The sequence below is a fragment of the Rhinopithecus bieti genome, unplaced genomic scaffold (genome assembly GCF_001698545.2).
Source record: "Rhinopithecus bieti isolate Rb0 unplaced genomic scaffold, ASM169854v2 scaffold_15834, whole genome shotgun sequence".
Lineage (NCBI taxonomy): Eukaryota > Metazoa > Chordata > Mammalia > Primates > Cercopithecidae > Rhinopithecus > Rhinopithecus bieti.
Window position 1 is genome coordinate 318391 of NW_016808980.1, and position 18774 is coordinate 337164.

General features: G+C 48.0%; 1 protein-coding gene across 1 annotated transcript in view; it reads right to left on the reverse strand.

The window, feature by feature from the left end:
* Positions 1 to 4911: 4911 nt before the first annotated feature.
* The window catches only part of PTGIS (prostaglandin I2 synthase), a 67820-nt gene continuing 53957 nt past the window's right edge, over positions 4912 to 18774 (reverse strand). Inside the window, exons 7-10 of the mRNA XM_017888178.1 lie at positions 12604 to 12772; positions 11467 to 11648; positions 9357 to 9508; positions 4912 to 6399 (exon numbers count right to left, since the gene is read on the reverse strand). Coding sequence (XP_017743667.1) covers positions 6255 to 6399; positions 9357 to 9508; positions 11467 to 11648; positions 12604 to 12772 — 648 coding nt within the window. The 3' untranslated portion in view covers positions 4912 to 6254. The remainder of the gene's footprint in view (positions 6400 to 9356; positions 9509 to 11466; positions 11649 to 12603; positions 12773 to 18774) is intronic.

An 18774-nucleotide genomic window follows, 5' to 3' on the forward strand; every position in this document is an offset into this window, starting at 1 on the left:
ACCACTAGCCCGCTTCATGTCTCTACAGATTTGCCTATTCTGGACATTTCATATACATTCAGTCCTATAATAAGTGGCCTTTCATGACTGGCTTCTTTCACTTAGCATAATGTTTTCAAGGCTCATTTGTGTTGTAGCACATGTCAGTACTTGATTCCTTTTTATTGACAAATATTATTCCATTGGAATGGGGGATACATCACATTTTGCTTATCCATTTATCAGTTGGTGGACATCTGGGTTGTTTCCCCCTTTTGGGCTATTCAATATAGACTTTTGAGTGAGTGGTTGTGTTAATTCCAATATGAAACCTACCTTTCTGCTTTAGGGGTATTAAAATATCCTTTCATAAGCTGACAGTAGGAGTAAATGTATTTCTTAATGTCCTTACCTGGCAAAATCAAATGCTAGGTCTTTCTGTTGACTTTAATGGTACAAGGGTATGAAAGGCCAAAGTCTTGGAGCTGCAGATCACTAGGACTCAGGCTATAACAAAGGCTGGGTCAGTGGCTCAGGGAAGCCAAGCCCTGTCCCTCTGGCCCTGCCATGACTCAGACCATGACTGGTAAACAAGAGAGCATAATGCAGCACATCTCAAACTGGGGTATGGTACCCTGCTGAGGGCACATACTGATGTCCTGAAGAGAAAGACTACATTTCCCAGCCTCCTGTCTGTCCAGTAAGATGTGGTCATGTGATTGAGTTCTGACCAATGGGATGAATGCAGGAGATTTTTCTCTTCTTTGCTTCACCCTCCTTCCTGATGGGTGGAATGTGGACAAAATGCCTGGAGCTCAAGCAGCCATATTGGCCCTTGAGGTGGAAACCACTGGTTACAGATGCTAGAGGGTCCAGAAAGGAGGGATCTCATGATTGTGGAGATGCCACACCACCTCTGGCCTCCTGTATCTGCTTGAGAGAGAAAAAAAAATGTGGCTGGGCATGGTGGCTCATGCCTGTAATCCCAGCACTTTGGGAGGCTGAGGTGGGCAGATCACCTGAAGTCAGGAATTCAAGACCAGCCTGGCCAACATGGTGAAACCCCGTGTCTACTAAAAATACAAAAATTAGCTGGGTGTGGTGGCGCATGCCCATAATCCCAGCTACTCAGGAGGCTGAGGTAGCAGAATCGCTTGAACCTGGGAGGCAGAGGTTGCAGTGAGCTGTGATCACGCCACTGCACTCCAGCCTGGGAGACAGAGCAAGACTCCATCTCAAAAAAAAAAAAAAAGCCTGCAGTCTTGAATGAAAGCGTGTTAATGTATAACATGTTGCTGTGTTGCTTTGAGAAGTCTGTCACTCATTGCCAAATCCCATTCCACCTGACGCACCTCCATGACCTCCTCACAGATGAGGAAACTGACACGAGGCACATCTGCCCTAGGAGATTATTTCTATACAAAGATTTGAGAGAAAAAAACAAATTTCCCTTTTTATTTATCCCAAGGCTTATTTAATCCATGTCACCCCTTCTTTTTATATTAAAATGAATGCATGCATTCTGGGGAAGGATGGAGAACACCCAGTGAATTTTAAAGAGAGCTTTTGTGTTGTCTGCTTGTTACCAGGGTCTGCCCCAAAGGCCTCTAATGCAGTGGTCCCCAATCTTTTTGGCACCGGGGACTGATTTCATAGAAGACAATTTTTCCACGGACCCAGGGGTGGGGGTGGGAGTGTCGTTTCAGGATGGTTCAAGTGCATTACGTTTATTGTGCACTTTATTTATATTATTATTACATTGTTTGAAATAGTGAGCTAATTATATAACTTACTGTAATGTGGAATCAGTGGGAGCCTCAGCTTGTTTTCCTGCGACTAGATGGTCCCATCTGGGGGTGATGGGAGACAGTGATAGATGATCAGGCATTAGATTCTCATAAGGAGGGCGCAACCTAGATTCCTTGCCTGTGCAGTTCACAATAGGGTTCGCCCTCCTATGAGAATCGAATGGCGCCACTGATCTGACAGGAGGTGGAGCTCAGGCAGTAATGTGAGCGATGGGGAGCGGCTGTAAATATACATGAAGCTTTGCTCACTCGCTCGCCATTCACCTCCTGTTGTGGACCCCAGTTCCTAATAGGCCAAGGACCTGCACTGATCCGTGGCCCAGGGGTTGTGGACCCCTGCTCTAATGGGTACTCAATCCCTCTGCTGCCAGCAGGAGGATCACTGAAAGAAAGATCCTGAACACTGTCTCAGGCAGCAGAGGGGCCTGCATTTGAATCCCAGGTCTGCTACTTCTTATCCACATGTTCTTGGGCAAACCACTTCACCTCTCTGACCCTCAGTCTCTTCCTCTATAAAAACGGGGATACTCATCTATGCTTTGGAGGGTGGGTAAAGGTGTGGCTCAATTCTATCTGTGAGAGGCCTGGGCCCACAGCAAGGGACAGAGTAGATGCTCTGTGCTCTCCTGTCCCAGGAGCTGACCTCACCATTCCAGGCACAGCCAATGCCCTCCATCAGGATCACACTCAGAGGCAGTTCCACAAACAAGGATGGTTTAATAGATTTCAGCATGTTTCCACTTGACAATGTTATACGAAAATAGAATCTTTATTAAAATAGCAAGGCATAACAATCACTGCTACTCAGGAAACACTGTGTTTATTCTTTTTAATCATCAAAATCAATGACTTTGGGCAAGACCTGTGAGCTCTCAGAGCCTGTTTCTCCATCTGGGGAACAGGCAGGTAGGACATTGCCAGCTCCCTGTGAGTGGGGGCCACTGGTGGGAGATGGCCCTGGTGGCCCATGTGATGAGCAACTTACTCCTCCTTCTGTCCCTGGAGAAGTTCAGGGAGATGCCAGTATGACCTTAAGGCAATGCTAACACTTGCTTATCTCGTTTTGTAACAGAGAAGAGATAGCTCTCAGCCTTGGCCACACCAGCATGAAGGACCCCTCCCCAGTGAATTTATTTTTCTTTTTTATGGTCACTTTATATTTTTGGCAGTGAGTGATACATGTTATCCACTATTGGCAGCAATTGGGGAAAAAAAGTTCCTTTTAAAATGAAGTTTAAAAGCGAGTCTGTTTAAAGGAGAATATTCGGTAAACAACAATATTAAAATATAGCAAATAATAGTAATAATAATCACAGTGGTAAGGAAACACTTCATTAGGTCAGCTTAAGAGTATTTTATTCTTGGCCGGGCGCGGTGGCTCACACCTGTAATCCCAGCACTTTGGAAGACCCAGGCGGGCGGATCACAAGGTCAGGAGATCGAGACCGTCCTGGCTAATACGGTGAAACCCCATCTCTACTAAAAATACAAAAATTAGCCAGGCATGGTGGCGGGCACCTGTAGTCCCAGCTACTCGGGAATCTGAGGCAGGAGAATGGCGTGAACCCGGGAGGCAGAGCTTGCAGTGAGCCGAGATCACTCCACTGCACTCCAGCCTGGGCGGCAGAGCGAGACTCTGTCTAAAAAAAAAAAAAAAAAAAGAGTATTTCATTCTTGCCACTGAGCTTAAAAAAGAAAGAAAGAAAGAGTATTCCTAACATATGTCCAGCAATTTTGATTCTTAAGCAAGGGATGAAGAAATGCAATGGCATCCAGGTACCTTCCTAACTAGCATGTAGCAGGTAGCTAACCCACTCATCTCTCCCTCTTTTCTTTATAGCTTCTATTTTTTTTTAGAAAAAAAAAGAAAAGAAAAGAACGATTAAAACAAGGGTAGGTTTAAATCATCGTCTCCTGAGCTGCACTTCAGTATCTCAGGTAACAGCTGGAGCTGCCTGGTGGGAGCACGTCTTTTCCTTGAGTGTAATTCACTAATGACTGTGGCTCCAAGGAGGTGTGACCTTTAAAGGGGATTGGCTCTTCTTTGAAGGCAGGTGAGAATCTAGTCTCAGTGACAACCCAGCCTGATTTGGAAGGGGGGAGTCATAAGGGTTTTCCCCCAGCACACCAGGGTTGCAGCCTGCGCAAGACCTTCCATAGCTATTTCTGCCAGCTTGCTTCCTTCCCTTCCCAGCCATGATGAGGTAACTGAGGGTTGCCAGGGAAACCAGCTCTGTCCTCCCACTGGAGGCTGCCAGCTCTGATTTCCCGCAGAGTTAAGAAGGAGGCGGCTGTGGGGGTCACCCAGGCGTGAAGATGGGTTTCCCTGGGGATATCCCGCCTCCTGCCAATCACAGTGTCTCTCTGGGAATCCTGGGGGTGCCTGGAGGTTGAGGCCCAGGGAAGCCCCCAAACACCAGTGCTCCTCTGAGAAGAGATAAGCCTCCGGGACATTCAGAGGTCTAGGGTTCTTTTCTCTTCCTTCAGCTAAAGCTCATTATGTGTCTTACGATATGTGCCCATGTTTAGGTGCCTCTGGCTCTGTCAGCTCTCTGAAGCCAGAAAGAATTGCACCATCACCAGCCCCCTTGAGCCCAAGGAACAGGAGTTGCCTATCCAGCATTTGCTCCTGGGACAGTGAATCTGCCTGCTGAGTTCTACAGCTTATGAATTATGTGGCCCCAGGCAAGTCACCTCACCTCTCGGTTTTCTCATCTATGAAGTGGGCACAACCCTCCTTCTCTTCACAGAGATGCTGTGAGGAGTAGAAATACTGTCTATGGGGCCTATCGCAGGCATTTAAAGGGCCTCAACAGACAGGACCTTATATTAATAAAACTAGGATCATAAAAAATGTTTGCAGGCCATTTTTCTCTTTAAGCTGTTTTTTATTTTAATTAATTAATTAATTTATTTATTTATTGAGACAGAGTCTTGCTCAGTTGCCCAGGCTGGAGTGTCGTGGCACAGTCTCAGCTCACTGCAACCTCCACCTCCTAGGTTCAAGCAATTCTGGTGCGTCAGCCTCCTGAGTAGCTGGGATTACAGGCGCCTACCACCACACCCGGCTAATTTCTGTATGTTTAGTAGAGACGGGGTTTCACCGTGTTGGCCAGGCTGGTCTTGAACTCTCGACCTCAAGTGATCCGCCCATCTCGGCCTCCCAAAGTGCTGGGATTATAGGCGTGAGCCATTGTGCCTGGTCTAGGCTTTTTGTTCTAAAGCTGGGGCAAAGGCAGATTTTCATCACTGATACATTTGTTCAAAGGGTGGTGCACTCAGGCTGGGTTGGACCAATTAGCTGGTCCCCACCACCTCTTACAATGTCACTTCTAAGAGTTAGAACAGGGTCTCACACTCAGATGCCCTCAGTGCCAGGAGGCGCTGTGAATGCAGAAGCAGACCCGGTCAGAACTCTGGTGAAGCTGAGAGCACGTGTCCCACATAAGGGAGGCAGCTGCCATTCAGGTCTGGCCAAGAGTTACCCTTGGGAATGTGAGCCCAGTGTGGTCAGATAAACCAAGTTTTCAAGAGACGTTTTGAATGAACTCTCCCAAAGATGATAACAACTAAGGTATTTTCTTTAAGTGCAGTCCAAATAAAACAGGTCTGCAGACTGGATCGTGACCACAGTTGGGGCTTCTGCACTAGAATGCATGAAATCGGCACCTTCTTTTTTAGCTTGACGTGTCTAAGGAGTCCTGGCTGGCTCCTTCCAGCCATCTTCTCTGGGTTGTGTCTTCCTTAGCTCCCTACCTGAGTACTGACACTGAGAAAGCCCATCCCATCTGGTGCCTGTCACTCTAGAACAGAGAACTCCACTCCTCAGAGCCCAGGGTTTGGAGGGTGTCCCTGTTCTGTGCTGGGAACGCATCAGCCTTGGGGGAAGCTCTCCTGCATTTTCTCAGGTAGTGTGAGCAGTGGGGCAATCCGGCAAATGGGGCCCCCAGGGAAGCAGATCTTCTAAGGGACTCCTTTGGCTTTAGCTGGTTTAAGGATGATTGGGGGACTGACTGCTGAATGACATCAGTGGATAGACTGCTAGGTCCTGAATGGCCTTTCTGTGGCCAGCATCTGCTTTGACTGGATAAGGCCTGGGCCATGCTAGCTGATAAGAATTGGGAAGGTGACCCCTCCAGGAGTTGGGGACAGAGCAGTGAGGATTCCTAGTCCTGCCTTGTCTGAATAGCTTTTGTGGATATCACAAGGTGAGAGGAACGAGGTGAGTTGGGAACAGACAAAGCCTGATTTTGGAAAGAACTTTGCAGCGGATAATCCATAGAGCTTTCAATGTCTTTTCTTTGTTCACCCTCTCTTAACGTTTCCCTCCTCTGGACCCAGTCTTCTGGGAGAAAAGCAGGGAAGTGGTAATGCTAGCACCTGCACCCAAGCCAACTGTGCACACAGAAAGCTGGGAGGCTGGGGCAGGCTGAGCAGAGGCGAGCACGTGGATCCATCTGCTCCCTGTCATGGGCGGATGCGGTAGCGGATGGGCACGTCATGTTCTGGCTGCATCAGACCGAAGCCATACCTGCTGAGGTCAAACTCAGGGATCTCCACATCTGCGTTGATCAGCTCCAGGTCCAAGTGCACCAGCACGAGGAACACAAATCTGCAGAGAGATGGCATGGAAGGTGTGAAGGAGAGGAGTAGAGCAGGGAATTATTGGGAATAAGGTAGGGAAGCCATGGCTGCCTCCTAAGTCTGACACCAATTTTGGGAAAAAGGAGAAGAAGAGAGGCATGAGGAAGTTGAACAAACGCATTTGCTGCTCACCACATTTGCCAGCCCCCTGTAAGGTGAGGCAGACCCATGGATGAGTTCTGGTGAATGGGCTGTGTGCAGAAGTGGCCTGTGCCACCCCTGTGTCAAAGCATTCACGAGCCAGCGTGTGGCTCTCCCGCTGTCCCTCCTGCCTGGCAGCCATGCAGGCTTCATGTTGACATGGCGGAGCTGAAAGAGGGAAAGAGCCTGGCCCGAGTCTCTGCACAGAGGGGGGAAGCCCCCCAAACCCACAGCTGATACCGTGTGAGTAGACCTACACCTCTGTTGGTAAAAGCCACTGAGACTCGGCAGGTGCAGAGCTGAGCCTATGCTGATTAATACAGGAACTCCTCTGGATCCTCCAGTCCACGCCCTTCCCCGCCTTTCTCCAAACTCCTGGAACCCTCACTGTCTATCTTGGCCAGGGCTGCTGCTAACCCTTAGATGTCTCTGTGAGATTAGAAACAGGCATCGCTCTCTCAAGACATTTTACTGCCATCTCCGAGAAAATTGTCCTAAATAGACCAACTTTGCAAGAACAAGCGCTCTCTACTGCCATCTTCTGAGAAAACTGTCATACTAAACATTCGAAGCTGCCATGCCTATGATGTAATTAGTGCCCCCATAAACATGGAGCCAGCCCTACAGATGTCAACGATTGCTGCCTCCCTGCCTCATCTTACAATGCCCATGTTTGTGTCAGGAGAATGTCTCATAACTCTTTTCCCACCACTATTCCCTACCCCAACCCAGGTGCCCAATGCAGGACTGAGCACATGGCGGGGATTCTTCTGTCTCACTGAAGGAGTGAAGAAGAGGGCAGAGGAGGAGAGAGGGGGGTTAACACTCTGGACAGAAGATCTGGGCTGTGCCGCTTATGGGAATGTGGCCCTCGGCAAGTTCTTTCCCACTCTGGGTCTCGGTTCTCCCATCTGGTCAAAGAGGGGAAAGGCAAGTTGAGTCTCTTCCAGCTCTGAGGCTGTAGGATACTAGAGGGTGAGTTTCTATGGGATGGCAGTTTTGTGCCCACCCCTGGATTTGAACCCCAGCACCTCCACTTTGTGGGAACACGGCAAATGATCTGACCTGTCTAGACTCAGTTTTAGATGGACCAGCAGGGTTGTCATGACAATTCAGTGAGATAAAAATAACAACAAATTAGCTAATTTATTGGAACACTGTGCGCTAGGCACCAGCTAAGCATTTAGTACCCGCTATCTCTTCATATCTGTCCAAAAAGTTGATGAGGTAGGAACGCCAATCGGTTCTGCTCTAACACTTGTTTTGAACAGGTGAATTTGTTCCAATAGGATTGATATATTAGGGCACCATTTGAATATAATGCAAGTTTCACATTTGCTCATGTGCAATTTCACTTGTGAGAAGCATGAAGTAAAGGCAAAAAACTGCACCCAGCTGAACCTGGCTGTGCAGAAATCCATAAAACATACACGTGCACACAACTAAGCATCGATCTACAGCCACAATTATTACAGCACTTACATAGTTCTTAGCCATGAACATGTGTAAAACTTTACTACCATTTTTTACTGGGTTCTTCTCTCTTTTTTTATTTTTAATGTGTCACTGATGAGGTTTTTGAGTGTTGGGCCCCAGTCCCCTTTTCCACTAATCCCTGCAGGTTTTCTTTTCTTTTTTTCTTCTTTTCTTTTTTTTTTTTTTTTTTTAGATAGAATCTCACTCTGTCGCCCAGGCTAGAGTGCAATGGTGCGATCTTGGCTCACTGCAACCTCCACTTCCCAGGTTCAAGAGATTCTCCTGCCTCAGCCTCCTGAGTAGCTGAGATTACAGGCATGCTCTGCTACGCCCAGCCAATTTTTGTATTTTTAGTAGAGATGGGGTTTCACCATGTTGGCTAGGCTGGTCTCAAACTTCTGGCCTCAAATGATCCACCCACCTCGGCCTCCCAAAGTGCTGGGATTACAGGCATGAATTCCTGCAGTTTTTGTTGCGTGATTTCATACAGCAAGGTGATTTTTAGGAATGTATATGAGCTGTATTATGCTCATAATCAACTCCATTTTCTTGAGGAAACTGAGGCCAAAGGTCAATGTAATATGCCCATTCACTTAGCATAATGCATGCATATTCATAATAATAATAATTATGATAACAATTAACATTTTTCAAATGCCTGCAATGAGCCAGGCAGTGGGTTAAGAACTTAGAAAGATCCAGTTCATTTATCCTGTCACTCCTGGGGTGTAGTTATAATCAGAACCCTCATTTTATAGTTGAGGAAACAGAGGCTCAGAAGGTAACCCAGCTTATGATTGCACAGGGGCTGGACGGAGGACAGGGCAAATGTCATAACCCCGGTCCAATCTGTTTGTGATGCTGATGGCCAAAGCTCCTGGAGTTCAAAGGAGATAATTTATGAGACTTTCGGCCCCACAGGCATTAAAATAACCAACTGGGAACAGTGAAGTTCGGCCAGTTCCTAACACAAAGTTCTGAACACGCAGCAGCAGCTGCAGACAGACAGCTGTGGTCAGCTGAAAGGAATGTCCAGTATTTGGAATCCGGACACCAGTCTTGGAGGGAAGAACCTGCTGCCATATCTGATTATTTCCAAAAGAAATCCGAAATCTGGCTTTTTTACATGAGCTCTTCTGATTTAAAGCACACAGTTGTGAAACCACAAATAAGAGATGGCTCACGGGCTGTCCATGTGGAGCCTCTGCCAAATCATTCTCCTGGCTGAGCCTTCAGTCCCAGGAGAGAAGGGCGCGTATCAACCAGGGGATCAGGAGCCACCCTGGACCCGCCCTGGGCCCCACTCACTGTTTGATGCTGTTGACTGCGTAACTCCTCCCCAGACAGTGATTGTGCCCCGCGCCCCAGGGCATGTTGTAATTCTTCAGCCGTTTCCCATCCTTGTAAAAGTCTTTCTTCTCTGATCCATCAGGGTTCAGGAATCGGTTGTATTTAAATACCTGAAATAGGAAGAAGGTCCTCTTCTGACCCCATTCCCAGAACAAGCCCACGCCAAGAAAAATGTATGAGGATGTTCATGGCAGTCATGTTTATAGGAGGGAAAATCTGGAAACCATATACAGGTCAATTGATAGGGGATTGGTTAAAAAATTATGGCAAAAGGTTTGTGTGTACTGACATGGAAAGAATTTCTACAATTGCTTGTTGAGTGAAAAAAGCAAGTTTCAGAATAGTATATATTGTATGATCCTATACACACACCAGTCTTTTCATGGTCTGTGAATGTGTTGTGTGTATGCCTGTAAAGCCATGAAAACAATTCACAAGGCACACTCCAAACCATGGTTAGAGAACTCTGTAGAACTGGAGAAGAAGGGAAATATATATATTTCACATTAAAGTATATATTTCTCTGTATTTCTTTATACTCTATAATATATATTACTTCTGTAATGTAAAATAAAAGAAATTAAAATATTTTTAAAAGAAAATGCCAATTTCCTTTGGTTACACTGCACAGTGGTAAGGCAAGGTTGTACCTGAGCACAGAGCTTGGCATGCAGTAGCTGCTGACTGAAAGATGGGTGGAAGGATAGGTGAATGAACCAGTGGATAGATTAAGAGATGGAAACATGGATGGAAAGATGAATGAATGGAGGGATGGATGGATGGATGGGTAGATGGGGTGGATGGACAGATGGGTAGATAGGTGAATGAATGGGTAGATTGATGGGTGGATGGATGAATACACGGATGAATGGACAAGTGGATGGATAGATGAGTAGATGAGTGGATGGGTGGATAAGTAGAAGAATGGGTGGACGGACATATGAGTGAGTGGGTGGATGGACGAATGGATGGGTGGATAAATGGATGAATGGGTGGGCGGATGAATGGATGAATGAGTAGATGGATGAATGGACAGATGGATGGATAGATGGGTGGATAGATGGATGGATTCATGGGTAGGTGGGTGGATGAAAGAGTAGCTTGGTGGGTGGATGGATGGATGGATGGATGGGTGGGCGGATGGGTGGATGGATTAATGGATGGGTAGATGGGCGAGTGTGTGGATGGATGGATGGATGGATGGATGGATGGATGGATGGATGGATGAATGGATGGACAGATAGATTAATGGATGGATGGGTGAGTCTGTGGATGGATGAATGGATGGATGGATGCATGGGTAGATGGGTGGCTGGATGGATAGATGAGTGGATGGGTGGCTGGATGGATAGATGAATGGGTAGATGGGTGAATGAAAGGGTAAATTGGGTGGGTGGATGGATGAATGGATGGGTGGATGGATAGATGAATGGATAGGTAGATAGGTGAGTGTGTGGCTGGGTGGATGAATAAATGGATAGACAGATGCATGAGTAGATGGGTAGATAGATGAATGAATGGATGGATGGGTGAGCATGTAGTTTAGGGTCTGACACACAGTAAACACCCAATCTGTTAGCAATCGTGAAAGTTTACTTCTTCTCAAAGTCTGGGGAGAGGGAAAAGTGTTGAGAAACTGACACTATAACATTCTGAAATAAGGAAAATGGCTCAGCTATCACAAAGCACTCAGTGTGAATGAACATCCCCTCATGTCCTACCGTTCCTCAGAGACCCTTGAACATGAGGGGATCTGGGTCTGCCTCCAAGAGAAGCTGTGAAAAAAGGTAGGAGCCAGAGAGATATCAGAAGGCTGGGGAGAGAGTGGGGCCATCAATATCTGCTTCTGCATGATCCCATTTAATCTTCCTATCAATCTTACGAGGCAGGTGCTATGATGAGGTCCATTTCACAGGTGAGGAAGCAAACACAGAGAGGTGAAGCAATCTAGGCCATGTCACATAGCAAACAAAGAGCAGAGCCAGGCTGCCACTCAGATCTGGCTCATCCCAAAGTCACTGATTTTCCTCCCACAGACCCCATATGACCAGGCACCCCTGCCATTTACCTCTGGGTCTGTGTAGATTTCTGGGTCTCTCTGGGGGCTCAGGAAGGGGAAGAGGAGAAGGCGGTCACCACGTCGCAGGTTGAATTCTCGCCCGTCTGCCATGGGCATGGCCAGGTCCACCACAACCTCGCGCGTGATGAAGGGGGCAGCTGTAAGCCTGAGGCTCTCACTCAGCACGCTGTCTGCATGGGGCAGGTGCAAGGAAGGGTCAGCAGGCTATCCCTTCACCTGCTCATATGCCACCCCCAACTCTTATTTTACAGAGGAAGATGAAGAGGCTCAGAGAGGGTGCCTGCCTCGTCCACACAGTCACACAGCAAGGTGAAAAAGGACACATGATGACATGTGGTCTCTGTGGTCCCTCAGAGACCCTTGAAAATGAGGGTATCCAGGTCTGACCCCAAGGTAAGTTGTGAGGGAAAGTGGGAGCTAGGGAGATATCAGAAGGCTGGGGAGAGAGTAGGGCCATCAATCTCTGTTCCTGCCTTCCCGGCATATATTTCTCTTCTGAAAACGGGCCCCTGGTTTTCCTCTAGGGTCCATCCCTCTCTCACTCTCAGGGGTTAGACTGCTGATTCTATGCTCAACTCCTGGGATGAGGCTGTGACTGGCCAATCACAGCATCCCTCTGAGCCCTGTGATTGGTTCAGGATGGACACATGACCCAAAGAAAGCCAATGAGATACAGTCTTGGGACTCTTGGTGGGAAAATTGTAAGAGATGCAGAGTCTCACAAAGCCAGGAGGAAGTCAGCCTTGAGCTGCCAACAGCTACTGCCAGCCTGAGACTGGGGTCAACCCAGTGGGATGACAGGTGGAGAGGAACTGAGTAGTCCTGACAATATTGTTAAAGTGCCTGGATCCACCTGTGCCTGAAGCCAGTCCTTTGGACTTTTTAGTGACATGTCTCAAAGTACCTTTTCACCTCAGTCAACTGAAGTTAGGTTTTCTGTCACTTGACCCCTAGCTGAGACTGGAGTATGGAGATGCCAGGTGTGTGAAGATAGGAGGCTCAGGGAGACCCTAGGTTGGAGGACACTGATGGACTCTGGAAGACAGGAGCCCATGTTGGGGAGGATTTTGGGGGTCCATGATGACGCAGTCTTAGGGGCTATCTTGGAGGGTGTGACCATCTCACCAAGCACAGGCGTGCCATCTAGAACCTTCTGTGGGAGGGTGGTCATCTGCGAGACAGGCTGCTCTGCTTGCCAAAGGATACTCTCGAGCTCTCCGCGGACAGCAGCCAGGGCTTCAGGATTCTTGAGAAGGAAGAGCAGGAGCCAGAAAGCAGCAGGACCCATATTCCCCTGCAAGGAGAAGGGCCCCTGTTATGTCATTATGAGGGCAGAGCTGACTCGTCTCTGCCAGGGACACGGCCCAGGCCAAGACAGAGGGGCCAGTAGACCTGGGTTCCCACTACTGCCAAACACCCGGGAATGACTAGTGTCTATCTCCAGCCTCAGGACATGGCCAAAACTACTCTGTGGCCCAAAATACCTACTTCAGGGCCACTCATGGTATCCCTGACTGTGTGCGAAGTCACTAATTCTAGGTCACACAGGGAATCTTCGTAGCTAATCAGCAAAACGGTGTCAGTAGTAGGAACAGCGTGTATCAGTTAAGACTGTTCACAGCTGAGAATGATCACATTGTTGGCCCCAGTTCTTCACCAATCCCAGAATCCCCGCTCCTTACCATGTGACTTTGCTGTTCCTCCCATTCAAGAGCCAGAGTGTATTTTCCTTGTCCTTTGAATTTATGCTCAGCCGTGGACTTGCTTTGGCCAATAGAATGAGGTGGAATTGAAGGAACAGCCATTCTACGCCTAAGCCGCGAGAAACTTTGTGTTTCCACTTGCCTGACAAGCCCACTGATCCCAAGAGGAGGATGAGAGACTCATGGACAGAGCTGAGCTGCCCCACTGAGCCAGACCCACAGACCCGTGAGTTAAATAAATGCTGATGGGTGTATGCCACTGAGTTGCTGTGGATGTTTGTTAGGCAACAATAGCTAACTGGTGCGATATCTAAAGATTTGCTTCCAAATATAATCATTCTCGATGTAGTTTGGGATGCAAAATGTTATCCATATGCTATGCTTTGTATCTTAAAATTCTTTCAGTCACTTGAAGAATAAATGTGTGCGTGTTGTGTACATATAAAAGAAAGTGGCAATCATCATTGATGACTGAAAGCTATGAATAAAAATCATTTAAACTTCCCAATAGATAAACACTTAGGAAAATGAGTGGAATTTCTTGCTTCAAGGCTTCAGTCTTAGCTCAACATTTTCATACACATTTTAGCTTCAGCTCTTTGGTATGTGGCTAAAATATCTATATGGCACCCTTCAGTGATCCAGACATGGGTAGAATACCAACTAATTTCAATTTGGAGGAAGGTTTTTGTCTGCCATGACTATCCTATTCAATCATAATAATGGAATATTAAATCATCATTAAATATCATGTTTACCCAGTAATTTCATTACAGACACAATTGCACACGGGCAGAAGGACATATGCATAAAGATAATTATTGCAGTGCTAATGTAATAGAAAAAAGCTGGAAACAACCTCCATGTCTATCAATAGGAGATCAATGAGATAAATGAAGATCCAGCCATTGGATGATGATGCAGGAAGTCATTAAAAAGAAGCCGGCTCTGTGTGTACTGATGTGGGACTGTAGCCAAGACACACAGAAGCATGCAAACAGCAAGGTGCAGGGTGGTGGCTCAGCATGCTGCCATTTGTGTGTTTGTTTAAAGAGAAATATACATGAAGAAGCACAGACCATCCCTTTTTTTGAGACAGGGTCTTGCTCTGTCACCCAGGCTGGAATGCAGTGGCACAATCATAGCTCACTGCAGCCTTGACCTCTTGGCTCAAGTGATCCTCCTGCCTTAGCCTCCCAAGGAGCTGGGGCCACAGGCACATGCTACCCAGCTAGGTTTTGTTGTTGTTGTTGTTGTTGTTGTTGTTGTTGTTTTGGTAGAGATGGAGGTCTCCCTATGTTTCCCAGGCTGATCTCAAACTCCTGACCTCAAGCAGTCCTCCTGCCACAGCCTCCCAAAGAAGCACAGACCATCGCTAAGAGACACCAGAAACTGGTAACTGAGGTTACCTTGGGACAGAAGCTGGGAAGACAAGAGGATAGGGAGGAAGGAGGCTGACTTTCCTTGCAAATACCCTTTGAAACTGTTCAAAATTTTTTAATGGACACATTAATTTTAAGTGAAACAGAAGGCACCCAGGCTGGAGTGCAGTGGTGTGATCGTGGCTCACTGCAACCTCTACCTCCTGGGCTCAAGTGATCCTCCTACCTCAGCCTCTCAAGTAGCTGATACAAGCATGCACCACCATGCCCAGCTAATCTTTCTATTTTTTGTAAAGATGAGGTCTCACTATGTTTCTCAGGCTGTATTCAAATGATTTCTATAGTGTTGTACAATGTCATGAGAAATGCTCATGTTATAGTATTAGACCAAATAGAAGGTTAGATTAAAACAGCTGCATGATCTTAATCACAGAAGAAAAACGTACTGGGAAAAGCTGGAAAGAAATGCACCATAGCATCAATGATGGTGAGATAGATTGTGCCTTCCTCTTTAGTGCCCATGAGGCCAGGAGGCACCACACTCCTCTGCTCAATACTTTCATCATGCAGGTGCCATTATTAGGCCTTACTGAAAAGGAAAACGAAGTACTCCCTGGTTGCTACCCACTGCCCAGCATATAGTGGAGGCTCACTGACATTTGTCAAATAAACATCTATGTACCTTTGGATCAGAGGTGGAGCTCCAAGACAGCCTGGGAGGTGGACTGGAAGATCCCTGGACTGAGACCAGGCAGAGGTGGGTTCAAATCCCAGCTCCCCACTTTCTGTGACTGTGGACAAGTCATGTCCCCCTTTGGGTCTCAACACTGGGGGTAACATTGCTACCTCCTGGGTGGTTGCAAGGGTCCAGTGAGGCTGAATGCAAGCAATCCCACACGTGTTGTGCCCAGAGTAGGTGCTCAGAAGTCGTTACCCCTCCCCCACTGGCCCCTCCCCTGGATTTGAGAACAAGTCAGTGGGGGCCTTCGGCCCTTTCTGAGAGTTCTGCCAGCACCTCAGGTCCAGCTGACACAGCGAGGTCACTTGCTGTCCATCACTTAAATAGCCAGGCGAATGTGGGTGATAAATAATTCAGCACTGGCTTAGCTCAGCGCCAAGGCCATTTTATCTGGCCCAGATGGTCAGATGGGGGCCACCGCTCATTAATTACCAAGCAGGAGTGGAACACATGGGCCCTTGGCTCTCTCTGCTTGCAGGAAAAAGCTGTGGCAAGTTAGGGAGGTGACCAAGACCACCTTCTACCCGACTGCACAGATGTGAGTGTGAGTGTGTGTGTGTGTGTGTGTGAGAGTGTGTGTGTGTGTGTGTGTGTGTGTGTGCACGCGACCATAAGAGATCCTGAATTTGCCACCCTGGAATTGGAGCTTTCACTCATGAAGACTTGCCTCCGTTTACTCAGGAAGACACTTCTCATGTGTCCTCATTCCCTCCTACTGCAGCCAAAGGCCATGACCCAGCAGTGCCACCCCCTGTTCTAGCTTTCCCGTGAATGGCGGCAGCTGACCTCTGGGGGGCACTGACTGCGGGCCAGACCACACCCTTGGCGATTCACATGCTCCTTTTTGTCACCTCCTGACCACATGGCCCATCAGTGGGAGTGGGGGACTCCCACTGCCCGTGCCTGCCTGCATCCACTTCCTTGTCTGTGGGTAATAGCACCCCACTTTCCTTCGTAAAACCACCTCCTCATAAATCCAAGTCCGTGTAAGTCATCCAGGACCGACCCATCCTTCCAGACTTCAAGTGTGGGCATGGGACCCAGGCAGAGGTCCCATGAGTGATCCACGCAGAGGGGGGCATGTGACGTGGGCTGGGCCAGTGAGTATCAGGCTTGGGAGCTGTGCTAGAATTTAAGGGAAGGGAACCCTCCTCCACAGGATTGCTAAATTGCATGGAGCTGCTGGAGGCCATTGTAGCCACCCGCCAGGAGACCCTCTGAGGATGCAGCTCGGTAGAAGGAAGACCTGAGGGATGGGGGTCACATATTGTGTTTCTTTTAATTTTTGTGATTTAAAAGATTCCAACAGAATAAAAGAATATCCCAAGTGTGATAATGATGTGTTAGTGTAGGTCATAAATTGTAACAAATGTGCCACTCTGCTGAGGGACACTGGAGATGGAAAGGCGAGACACTGGGAGAAAGCGGCTAAGGGGGGGTCCTTGCACCTTTCCTTCAATTTTGCTGTGAACCTAAACCTGCTTTAAAAATAGAGTCTATTTAAAACAAACAAACAAAAGCCCTACGTGAATGTGGGATTGTGGATTGGCTCCTGGAAGAGAAAAAGGATATTAGTAGAAAAACTGGGGCAATGTGAATAAAGTATGGACTTTAGTTACTAGCAATGTCCCAGTGCTAATTTCTTAGCACTTGATGAATGTATTGTAGTTATGTATGTAACATTAGGGAAAGCTGGGTGAAGAGTATTTGGGAACTTCCTGTACTATCTTTGCAACTCTTTTATAACCTAAAATTATTTCAAGATAAAACTACTGAAGACAAAACAAAAACAAAAACAAAAAAAAAACCCAACCCTCTTTACAGATGGTGAAACTGAAGCCCAGAAAAGTGACTTGTTTGAGGCCACACAACTAGTTTAGTGGCAGAGCTGATATTCCACCCAAGTCTGTCTGACTCTCAATACTGTGGTTTTGCTTTCCACCCCGTTGTCAAATGCTTCAAGGATTCTTCTCGATGATCATTATCTCAGTGGAGCTATCTGCAGGCCCAGCAGCTCCCGTGGCCCCCTCCCCTACCTCTCAGGACCACCCAGGAGTTTCCAGGGATGTGTGGCTCTGGCTGCTGAGGATGTGAGGGGGTGAAGGCCAAGCCAGATATGGGGAAGGAAGAGAAGGATCAGATGTGATGGATGGGGCTGAGGGACATCATGATAATCAGTGGTTTCAGTCCTGGCATTGCCAGAATCAGTGGGCTCAGAGCTGGGAGGGAAACCTGTCCTGTGTTTGCAAACTCTCCTCCATCTGCCCCCCACCACCCCACCCCACCTTCCCTTAGAGCCTCCTCTTCCCCCTGGCTGGACCTTAGGTCTCAGCCCATAGGGTCCTCCCTGGATGCCCAAGCCTCCCACTGCCCCTTCCATCACTCTCGATTCCACGTTCAGGGGTTCTGGATTCATGAAGCTGTTGTGAGGATCCTATAAGATGATGTTTGCAAAGTGCTCAACAGGATGCTTGGCTCAGGATAAGTGCTCAGTATCTTTTGCGATTATTATTCCTGACTCATCATCTCCGACCTGACAGCAGCAATCACAGCTACCATTTTTCAGCCTCTCCGCAGCATCTGACCCAGCTTCCCACTCCCGGCTCTCCCCCCACCTTCCTGGCCCCTCCTCCTCACCTTTCCCACCACTGGAGAGCCCCAGGGACGCCCCCTTCTTCACCCATCCTTGCCTGCAGTATATCTTCCAGTCCTGAGGCTTTAAACTCCTCTATGCTGACAACTCCCAAGCCTGGACCTCAAACTTGAACTCCAGACTCTCTTCTCCAGGTGTCCACTCCCCAACCTCCATCTCAAATTCAGCATACCCAAAGCCAAACCCCCAATCTTCTCCCTGAAACTTCCTCCTCCCGCCATCTTCCTCATCTGCCCATGGCTCTGCCATCCCTCCTGTCACTCAAGCCCAAACCTGGAGTCATCCTTGATGGCCTCCCCCAAGGTCCTATCCAACAGTAGATCCTGTTAGCTTTACTTTGGAATGTGTTCAGATTCTAATCACCCCCGACCCTGGCCCAGCAGCACCCTCTCTTGCCTGGATCCTGCAATGGCCTCCTCCCTGCTCTTCCTGCCTCTGCTTCCCCACCCCCTACAGTCTCTTGTCAGCACTGCAGCCAGAATGATCCCTCTAATGCGTTAAGACAGGCCAGGATTTTCCTCTGCTCAGAGCCCTCAGCAGGCACCTGTCTCACTCAAAGTAAAAGCCAAAGCCCTCCCCATGGCCTACAGGGACCTGTGTGGTCCTGCAGCTCTGCCTTCCCACCATGTCACCCTCAGTCCTGCCTCAGGGCCTTTGCACTTGCTGCTCCCTGCCTGGGAGCCTTCACTCTATATATTTATATGGTTCACCCCTCACTTCCTTCAGTCTCTGCTCAGATGTCACCTTTCAGTTAGGCCTTCCTGTGCCTGCCTTCCTGCTGCATCTCTTCTCCATAGAACACATTCCCTCTAAAACTTT